The sequence below is a fragment of the Cajanus cajan genome, chromosome 5 (assembly GCF_000230855.2).
Source record: "Cajanus cajan strain Asha chromosome 5, NIPB_CcT2T_4, whole genome shotgun sequence".
NCBI lineage: Eukaryota > Viridiplantae > Streptophyta > Magnoliopsida > Fabales > Fabaceae > Cajanus > Cajanus cajan.
In genome coordinates this window covers 33,158,602-33,169,725 of record NC_138521.1, presented here as the reverse complement: position 1 = coordinate 33,169,725, position 11,124 = coordinate 33,158,602, and the positions used below count along the sequence as shown (strand labels likewise).

Sequence of the window (11,124 nt, the reverse complement as noted above, 5' to 3'; positions counted from 1 at the left end):
TCATGATTATTTATTTCTCTTTTCCTAGTTGGAGATTTGTTGCTGATTTATTTGGTATTCTGATATTGAATTTTAATTCTTACTTTGAAAAATCATAAACATTGGTAGAAAACTGAATCTGAATTAGTTAACATTGAAACTTATGTTTAAGTAGAAATAGCTGAATCAAAGCTTACTTTGGCTGAGGTTTAAGAAACATTTTTACAGTCCTATTTTTGTGGTAGGTTGAAATTGCTCAAGCTTATGAGAAAGGTGGAGCAGCATGCCTAAGTGTTTTAATGGATGCAAAGTATTTTAAGGTAAACCAACTAACTTGGGATTTGTTACCACGTGTGTACTGTTATATAGTATTGGTTGGTCGAGTACTAGGTGATATTGCAACTAAATGATAACAAACTCTACCTTAATATTGTCCAGGGAAGCTTTGAAAATCTTGAAGCAATAAGAAAGGCTGGAGTAAAGGTTTGTTTTGTGAATTGCTTAGTCCCTGATATTGGATATATTCTACTGGCTACTGCCTTTTGTAGACTGTGTTGATGACTTTTGACAAAATATGCATTGCCCTTTGTTGTGCAAAGAATTCATCATTGATGCATGGCAACTCTACTATGCTAGAACTAAAGGTGCAGATGCAGTCCTTTTAATTGCTGCTGTTTTGCCTGATCTCGACATCAAATCACTACAACATCTTTCACATTTAACAACATTTAAAAAATGTTACCAAATTAAGAAAAATGTTACCAATCATAATTAGCAACACTTTTACAAATGTAGTATAAAGTCCATGTTGCTAAAAGGTTTTAGCAACATTTTAACATACCAATTGTAACATTTTATAAATGTTACAAATTGACATCTTTTGTAACATTTTAGCATATCACTTGTAACATTTTATAAATGTTGTCAATTGACACCTTTTGCCACATTTATCAAATGTTACAAATTTGTTTTAAACATCTAAATCATAACAACTTTGAATCCATTACTTCCTTATTAATTCAAACAGTGAATTGAAAACTTACTATATTGTAACACTTGCAAGCATGAAGTTATGCATTTAATGAATTAAAATAAAGATAAACTTCTTATTTAAATCTTTTTTGTCCATCATGATATCATTCAAAAGGCAACACTAATTTGTCAAGTTTGCAATAACATGTAATTTCTTCTGTCAAAGATAAAACTAAAATCATCTAAGTTTTACTGTTGCATTTTTCTATGAATTCTCATTTTGAGTTGTGTAACTTCCATATCAAATAGTATGATGTTTCAATATACACACGATCTAAATTGCCACAGCCACCACCACCACCATATTCACTCTAAAACCTGCAACATAAACAAAATAAAGGAAGCAATTATGTTCCTTGATCTAATTTCATAAAGAAGCAAAAATAGCCACCTAAATATCCTGATTAATGTTTACTTCTACAATTCTTAATTTTAACATTTGTACGAGTGGCGGTACCTAATTATAATAAAATACACTGTAAAGGTAGAATTATATCTTGTAATTTTATTTTATTTTATTTTTATTTGTTGCTAGGTACGTGAGTGTTTGCAACTTGGTTACTAGAGACAAGATTTGTACACTTAGAACAGTATCCAGAACTGTTGAAACTTAATTGTTTCAAAGGACAATGTAAGTCAAAATAATGTTAAGTTTTCACTCTCTCTCTCTTTTTTTTTTTTTTTTTTTTATGTGTGGCAATTAAGCTATTTATTTATTTATTATTCTATAGCTAGTTGTTTAAAAAAAATCAAATACAAAACTAAAAAATCAGCATGTGATCAACTAAAAAATCAGCATGTGATCAAAAGAGGAAATTTAGCACAAGTTTAAGCAGTAGTTTTAAATTTAAATATTCAGCACAAGTTTAAGTAGTAAATTTAAATTTAAATAAAATTAGAACAAGATACTAACCTGAATGGTTTTAGCAAGATTTTCCTTATTTTGAATGTCTAAAGAAAAAGACAAGAATGAAATAAAAGAGAATAAGTTTCTTCATAAGTCAAAATAATATAACAAAATGAAACCACCAAGATGTAACTCTTTCAACTTACTCTGCTTATGTTGTTTCTTGTGAGTTTTTCCCTTTTTTGACTTATCCAAGTTAGTCATATCAAAATGAACTTTGGGCTTATGTTCTCTTTTCCCCATTTGTTTTACTTGAAAATCATTGATTGTTCTACTTGTGCCAAGTGGAGTGCATTTACCTATTTACATCATATTCCCATATAAACAAGGTAAAAAAGAAAAACAAATGTAGTTAATTCTTATAACGTATACTAATGCAATTTCTTATTCTAGCTCACTTCATTGTTAAAAACTTGATACAAATTAAAAGTTAGCAACATACCTATTTGATTAGACTGAGCCAACCTATTTAGAATCAACAAAATCAAAATAAAAATGTCATAAATCATAATTTATGTGAATAAAAATTATCATAAAACAATAAATTATAAAAATAACCTTTCATTTAATGCAATATGCTGCAATTTCTTAGCCTCTGCGTTGAGTTTAGCTGCTGTATCAAAATAAGTCTTTTTTTCCTGATTCAATCGTCATAAAAGAGATTTAATCAATAACAAATTACTTTAAAATGAAAATAAGGCTTAGACTTACCTCATTAGTCATGGACTTCCATGCTTTAACAGCCATTTTATTAACCTATATTTTTTTAAAATAAATATCAATTAGTTTATGGCTAAATAAAATCAAAAGTAATTATATCAATTTAATAACTTTCACTTACCCTTTCAATATTTTCGGAATCAAGATTTGCTTCATTGTAAAGTTTTTTAAATTTTTGCCTGTAATAAAGATTATTACTGAATAAAACAATCAAAAAAATAGAAAAATACTTTAAAGAAAGAAGATTACAAGAAAAGGGAAAACGCATTGAGTGGACACTCCAACGTATTAGGATCTTTTTCAACAGCAGCTTCTTTAGCCTTTTCTTCATTTGATTTGCTATATAAAAATAACAGCATATGAACCATACTATAAAAAAAATCAAACAAAAAAAAATATATAAATAAACAATTTAAAGACTTAAGCAAGTGAGGTGCATGCATTTACCTTTTGACTAACTTCTCAACTTCAGCTAGATTTTCCACAATTTGAATTTCTAAATTAAGCAAGATAAGAAAAAAGTAAAATAAATCAATTATCTAAAAAGTAAAATTTGAATTTGATCATGACAAAAGGAGCAAGAGATATCATCCAAAGCCAGGTTCCTACTCAAAGCATCAACAATACATTGTATGATATGCTCACGGCAATATATATAATACTAAGACTATATGCTTTATTAGACTAAACTCATCAAACTAAGATAGATACATATTAACTAATGCACTATATGCCAAAAACACACTAGATTCTGAGTTAAAAAAACAATTAAAGTTACTATATATATTGGGGTATGGAGCCATGCAAGCTAATACACAAAGAGACAAAACTAACAGAAAAAAAAAGACAAAGACAAAGAAACAGGCTAACTAATTAACAAACTAATTAAGATAAAACAGAAAATTAATTAACTGTGTTCGATTTTATTAAAACTAATAATAATTTTATGTTCAAAGGTTTAAAACTTGTTAACTATCTCTAAAGTTAGAAACTAAATCTAGCTAATTTTACTAAATTGTTGTAAAATCTGATCCATGTTAGTTACCCGTATCACATTTCACATGTGATTTTTTCGTGCTAGTTAATTACTTTGAGCAATACTACGGCCAGGTTTGAGCAAAATCAGTATGAAAGGTCTAGATGCAATAAAACACTTTTTAGCAAAAGGTTAAAGCAAAAATTTAAAACTACTTACTTGATCACCTCTGAATGCAGAAATTTGTTGCATTAATCTCATTATACAAACAACATCATTCCAAGTCAATCCACACAAGAGGTAGCTGTATTATGTTGCTCTTTCTACTTACCATTATTGTGTTGCTTTTTGTGAGTTTTCTCATCTCTTCCTGATTTGCTCTTGGAAGTTGTATGACTTTGTTTCTAACAAAAAAGTGAAAACAATGATTAAATTCAAAATTATTACAGACAATTTTATCATTCTACATTATAAAATATATAAATATATATATACCTTAATATAAGCATGATGAGTAGAACGTGTATCAACAACTTTCTCTTTTATATTTTGATCATGGCACAAATCTGGAATCACTATTGATGGAAAACATTCTTGTAGCTGAGTCAAAAAAACTTTAAAATTGCTTAGAAGTTCTACTTTCATGGCTTCCACTTGCTCTTTTAACTTTACTTCCATTTCCTCTTGCATTTTTTCTTGTATACCTTTGAGTTCAATTTGAGCATTTCTTTTAACCTCATCAATTACATTTTGGATTTCAACATGAGACTTAGATCCCCATAAGTCAGAAGGTACAACCCATTTTCCATATGTACGCACATAGCTATGTCGATCTTTTCCCAAGACTTGAGATAATGCATCATCTCGAGCTGAACTTTGCTCTTCTGCTTCTGGATGAGAAGTGATTGCTTCCTTCCATTAAAAGAAAAAAAAATAAAGAAAATAGAGATGATGGTTAAAATGATACAATAATTTTACTGGTTTCCTCATTATTAGGCTTGTGTGTCATGATAAACATTTCTACACGAGAAGGCTCCCTTCCATCTGTATTTTTCATTGTCTATAATATAAAGAAAAAGATTAATTAAACCATTATTTGAAACAAATAAAACCATCCATTAGACTAATACAAAACTAGTAATGCAATTAGTCTTACCTCTTCATCTCGTATTTCTGCAAAAGATTTTGATCCTGTAGTGTGTATACTGGTAAATTTTCCTCTACTCATTTTGTTCATTGTGCTACGTTTCTTAAAAGAAAAAAAACTATATGATTGAAGACAACACCAAGCAAAATAAGTATAAATAATCATGTAATAAAAATTGATATATTTAAATTACCTTAGCTGTGCCAGATTTCCAAAATTTTACCAAAATTTTCCATTGCTCAAGTGGAACACTTGGTGGTCGATTCTTGAAATTGTAGTTGTCTGACATAGTTGGATCAAAATACTTTGTCTTCAATCGACATTTATAACTCCTCCAACTTGAGCATATAGTGCATAAAACCCATTTTTTAGCACGTTCTTCAATATCAAATTTTGACTGCATCATATCATTAATTAAAATAATTAGATTACTCATATAAAAAATAATAAAAATAAAAATGAGTTTAAGAGCAATACATTGACTAATTTCCACATATCATCCCAATTTTCTTGTAGTCCTTTCCAAGTTGTGTATGTCAGGGGAGCTAGGTGTGCATTCCTTGCTAAGGTCCCCAAGTAAGTGCTCAAGGTCGCTCGATGACTACCAATAGGTTGACCAAGAATATTAAGTTTAATTGGCAACCGATCTTCATATCCTAAACCATGAGTTTTAAGACATTTGGTTGGGCCTCTTTTCATTATAACATGTTATTATACAGTAAGGTAAAAAAGAAATAACTAACCATCATGTTGGGGTGCAAATGGAGTTTGACAAGGGCTTGATGCAACTTCTTCCAACTCATCAAGAATTTCAGCCATGGAGCCACTTGGATATGAAACTTTAGGCTTCTTGGGCAGTAAGGGTGTTTGTTCTTCCCACCCATTGAAGCCACTTTCCAAGACCATAATGTTCTTGGGCCACGAACCTGCAAAATAGCTTATGCCACTTTCAATTTAGAGAGACAAAAAACAATTCAAGTCAGTCAGCGTATGCATATCATTCACTAACATGTTATTTCCTACCATCATGCTGGAACACATTTAAAAATGTAAAAATAATATATAAGTAATATCAAACAAGGAATTTAACACAATTTAACATGAAAAAACACAAGTATCTATTATTCAATGGTCGACAACAGTTGTATCAATTGTTGTTCCAGGTACATCATCCCTAAACCAATTGACATCTTCATCTTCATCTTCATCAATCATTGGACATCTTAATTGATCTTCCAAGTATTTTTCCATATCACCATTCTCTGAATCATTGTATATATCAAACAAATCTCTTGGGGTGGTGTTAGTGACAACATGCCAATTATCACTTGGGTCTTGTGTATAATATACTTGCTTTACTTGAGTTGCAAATACAAATGGGTCATTTTCATAAATCAACTTCCCAAAATTTACAAGTACTAACCCAAAATGATCTTGCTTACTTTGAAACCAATCACATTTAAATAACACAAACTTAGAATGCTCATAATAATCCAACTCAAATATTTCCTTCAAAACTCCATAGTAGGTAACATTTTCTACTTTTGGATTTTCATCTTTCCCGCTTTTAAACTTAATAGTAGATGAAGTGACCATAACTCCAAAATTTTGTGTTTTTCTTTCAAAACCTTCAATAACAAACTTATAACCATTTATCACATAAGCTGAAAATCTTCTAGCAACAGTATTAGGCCCTTTAGACAACCATTTAACCTTTTCACTAACAACCATATTCTTAACATGATCTTCAAACCATTCATGAAAACTAAGATATTGATCTTTTGTCTTATTCCATTTTCTTGATGAAACTTGATTCCCATGAATAGAAAGAAATTCTTCATGTTCTCTGTACAAAACAATTAAAAAAATATATTAAATATTAAAATATCTCATATAGAAGGCAAAAAAAGTTGTGCTTATTCTCTTACTTGACATATGGTTTGGTAAGTTCACAATTAAAGAGTACATAACGATGAGCTTGTTCCCATTCAAGATGTTCCAAACTTATCATTACGCCATCCCCTATTGGACCATCTAAATTCCTTGTCAACTTGTTGAACTTTGTTAAAACATCATCTTTCAAGTATCTCGAACAAAATGTCAAACACTCATCTGCTAAATACCCTTCTGCAATGGAACCCTCTGGATGACTTTTATTACGCACATAAGTCTTTAACTTATGAATAAACCTTAAGAAAAAATGATATAATTTAGAAGAATTAGAGAAAATAAATAAATAAGATTTATTTAGTAAGGGAATGACCTTTCAATTGGATACATCCAACGATAATGTACAGGTCCAGCAATTCTTGCTTCATATGCTAGATGCACAGATAAATGAATCATTATAACAAAAAAAGATGGAGGAAAAATCCTCTCCAATTCACACAGAATCAATGCAATCTCTGCATCCAATAATTTGAACTCTTCAACAATGATGACTTTGGAACATAGAATTTTGAAGAAAGAGCTTAACCTCATTAGAACTTTTGCAAGCTCTTTTGGTAACACTTTTCTTATTGCTACCTTTAACAAATCTTGCATCAATATATGAAAATCATGACTTTTAAGCCCAGAAATATCATGTTGTTCAAGTTGAACACATCTAGAAATATTTGAACCATAATTTTCTGGAACCTTCACTCCTTTTAAAACACCACAAAATATCTCCTTTTCTTTTGAAGAAATTGTAAATCGTGCAGGAGGAAGAAATACCTTATTTGGCCCTATGTCTTTAGGATGATTTTCTTCTCTTATACCCATCTCTACTAAGTCAAGGCGGGCTTGGAGATTATCTTTTGATTTACCCTTTATATTTAGTAATGTTCCAACCAAGTTTTCACATATATTTTTTTCTATATGCATCACATCTAGATTGTGACGATGCAAATTAGTCTCCCAATATGGCAACTCAAAGAATATACTTTTTTTGCTCCATGGATCACCTTTTTCTCTTTTCCTCTTTTGATTATTTCCAAACACATTTTTTCTATCACCTAATATTTCCAATATGTTAGATCCTGTTAATGGCATAGGTGCTACTCCCAATTCTTGTGTACCATCAAAACACTTTTTATATTTTCTCCACCTATGTTTTGAGTCTAAAAATCTTCGATGACCCATATAACACAACTTTTTACTATTCTTCAAGTACCTAGAGCATGTGTGGTAGTTACATATAGGACATGCCAATTTTCCACTTGTACTCCAACCTGATAACATAGCATATGCAGGAAAGTCACTGACTGTCCAAAGCAGTGCAACATAAGCCTGAAATAATTGCTTACTATATGCATCATAAGTTTCAAACCCGTTTTCCCAACACTCTTTTAACTCATCAATAAGAGGTTCCAAATAGACATCAATACTACTCTTAGGGGAAGAAGGACCAGGAATAAGTAAAGACAACATCAAGTAAGGTTGCTTCATACAATCCCACGGAGCTAAATTATATGTCATTAGAACTACCGGCCAAACACTATGTTGATTTCCAATATTCTTATATGCATTAAATCCATCACTTGCTAACCCAAGCCTAACATTTCGAGGATCTGATGCAAAATTAGGATGTAAAGAATCAAAGGTTTTCCAAGCAAGTGAATCTGCTGGATGCCTTAGTTTTCCATCCTTGGTCCGACCTTCATCATGCCATGTCATTAATTTAGCAGTTTTTGATGACATAAATAGCTTCTTGATCCTTGGTACTAAAGGAAAGTATCTCAAAACTTTGGCTGGAATTAGAGATGAAGCTACCTTACGATGAACTTTTCTTCTAGAATTGTTAACCTTCATTTTTTTATACCTAGAAGAATGACACTTAGGGCATGTATCTTCATTCTCATACTCCTTTCGAAATAAGATACAATCATTAGGACAAGCATGGATTTTTTCATAACTAAAACCTAAGTCCTTAATGATAAACTTGCAATCTTGGAATGTTGATGGCAAGCAAGAGTTTTCGGGGAGCAACTCTCTTAGCAATTGTAACAACATATTAAATGACACATTGCTCCAACCATGAAGATTCTTAATATGAAGTAGACGAACAATGATTGATAACTTGGAGAAATTTTTACAACCAGGGTATACTTCTTGGTGGGCATCATTTACCAATTTGCAAAACCTGGTAGTTTCTTTATCAAGCTCTTCATTATCTTCATCTATAATGTCATCAAATTGATTTTCTCCTAAATCTGTCGACATCATAAAGGTCTCCTCTAATAGGTCATCTAAATCATCATGCATACTAAATTTCTCACATTCATTATCATATGCTTTTTTTGAAGATCCACTTTCTCCATGAAAAATCCACTTCTTATAATTTCTATCAAATCCATCACAAACTAAATGCTCATGCACTTCCTCTCGATTACCCCATGAACAATTGTTGCAATTCTTGCAAGGACATAAAATTTGATCTCCTTGGGCAACATTTTTGATATGAACCCAGAGGGATGGATTCGTTTTACGGATCTATCTAGGTTGGAAAGCTCATAATTAAGAAATTAAAAGAAAAAAATATGGATTGAGGTAAGAAATGGAAGAACAACGCCACAATCCCTAAAGATTGATAAGTTGAGGAAGATTCGCCACTTTGAATTAGGAAATTCAAGGATAAGAATCAAAAGTAGTTCCTAAGAACCTAGAGAGAGAAAATCCTCTCAATTGGAAAAATATCCAAATTCTGAATAATTCATTTTCTCCCCCCCAAACTTTTACAAATGGTTCCTATTTATAAGCTTAGATGGGCAAGATGACATAAATTCCCACTAACACTTAATATTGACTCTTCACTAGCCCACTAACTAAGCAATAAATTCCCACTAGCATTTATTTCCCCTTAGCAACCTAAAAGGCAAGGCAACCTATCATATTTATTTAATAAAATAAAATAAAACGAAAATTACATTAAAAATAAGATAATGAACTTATTAATTATTCAGTCCCAAACTACTTAAATTCCTAGTCCATTATTGCTTCTTCTTGATTCACATCATACCCTCCTTCTTTGAGAAGATTCGTCCCGAATCTTTAGACTTTATTTATTTCCTAATTTATTTAATTCACTAACTACTGCCGAAACGTAAATGCTTCCTCCTGGGTCGAAGACATCTCGCTTGTATCCATCTCTAGCTTCACCTGTTGGTAAGTTATTAATCATCAATGAAACAAATAAAACCTCTTCAAACTAATAACCACAAACGTACTCAATGAATAGGAATTGAATCCCATTCAAGTGGCAGCTTTGGAAAATAGTAACTTCAAACAACAAATCAACTCCATTTTCCAGGTGCAAGGTCTCTTGAATTTTATTTTGAAAGGTGGACTGAATGTATAAAGGTGCATTAGGAATGATGTTTACATGCTTCTTCAAACAAGAAAACTTGTCCTCTTGTTCCTGTAAATTTGACACATCAAAAGAAGAAAATGTAACGTTAGAGTTGTCATCTTCCTCTCTATGTATCTCATCTTCTACTCTCCTCTTCTCTTCTCTTTCTTTTTCTATCTTTATTTTCAATTTCAGTTGATCCTCATGTACATCGTCGGATGATAGACATATCAACTTAATCCTTCGTCCACCATGCACAAAAGAAATAGAAGGTCGTTCAGGATTTATAATTTTATTATACAACCATGGCCTCCCTAATAACATATGGCATGTCTCCATGGGGGCAATATCACAAAGAACTTCATCTTCATATGTTCCAATAGAGAATTTAATCATTGCTTGTCCATTTGTAGTGGGCAGACATAATTTCTCAACCGCCCTGCTGCTCACGACATTTCTGAAATTAAATTCATCTACTGCAACCAAGAATAGAGAGTCGTCAACCAAACATCTTGTATAGTAAATTTCCATTTCCATTCCAAACCCAGAGCCGAAGCTCTGATACTAAATGATATGAACCCAGAGGGATGGATTCGTTTTACGGATCTATCTAGGTTGGAAAGCTCATAATTAAGAAATTAAAAGAAAAAAATATGGATTGAGGTAAGAAATGGAAGAACAACGCCACAATCCCTAAAGATTGATAAGTTGAGGAAGATTCGCCACTTTGAATTAGGAAATTCAAGGATAAGAATCAAAAGTAGTTCCTAAGAACCTAGAGAGAGAAAATCCTCTCAATTGGAAAAATATCCAAATTCTGAATAATTCATTTTCTCCCCCCCAAACTTTTACAAATGGTTCCTATTTATAAGCTTAGATGGGCAAGATGACATAAATTCCCACTAACACTTAATATTGACTCTTCACTAGCCCACTAACTAAGCAATAAATTCCCACTAGCATTTATTTCCCCTTAGCAACCTAAAAGGCAAGGCAACCTATCATATTTATTTAATAAAATAAAATAAAACGAA

General features: G+C 31.3%; 1 protein-coding gene and 1 long non-coding RNA gene across 3 annotated transcripts; both read right to left on the bottom strand.

The window, feature by feature from the left end:
- Nucleotides 1-1,115: 1,115 nt before the first annotated feature.
- Nucleotides 1,116-3,148, bottom strand: LOC145957746 (uncharacterized). The gene is made up of 6 exons (XR_014433748.1): nt 3,086-3,148; nt 2,477-2,977; nt 2,361-2,383; nt 2,065-2,217; nt 1,925-1,962; nt 1,116-1,329 (listed from the first exon to the last, which is right to left on the bottom strand). It is a non-coding gene; the product is annotated as an uncharacterized LOC145957746 (long non-coding RNA).
- A 967-nt stretch (nt 3,149-4,115) lies between these two features.
- LOC145958299 (uncharacterized) lies at nt 4,116-10,091 on the bottom strand. 2 transcript variants are annotated; one of them, XM_083075212.1, is made up of 3 exons: nt 5,239-10,091; nt 4,955-5,158; nt 4,116-4,863 (listed from the first exon to the last, which is right to left on the bottom strand). In XM_083075212.1, exon 1 carries the CDS (start codon nt 9,004-9,006, stop codon nt 7,009-7,011), a length of 1,998 nt encoding a protein of 665 aa, XP_082931338.1. In that variant the 5' UTR covers nt 9,007-10,091; the 3' UTR covers nt 4,116-4,863; nt 4,955-5,158; nt 5,239-7,008. The 2 variants fall into 2 exon arrangements, with proteins under 2 accessions (XP_082931338.1, XP_082931337.1); XM_083075211.1 differs by having other exon boundaries at nt 4,955-10,091.
- Between the last annotated feature and the right edge of the window lie 1,033 nt (nt 10,092-11,124).

Bases quoted from the DNA above. Each gene is read 5' to 3' on its own strand.
- LOC145958299 (XM_083075211.1), bottom strand. From the start codon at position 9,006: ATGCATGATGATTTAGATGACCTATTAGAGGAGACCTTTATGATGTCG.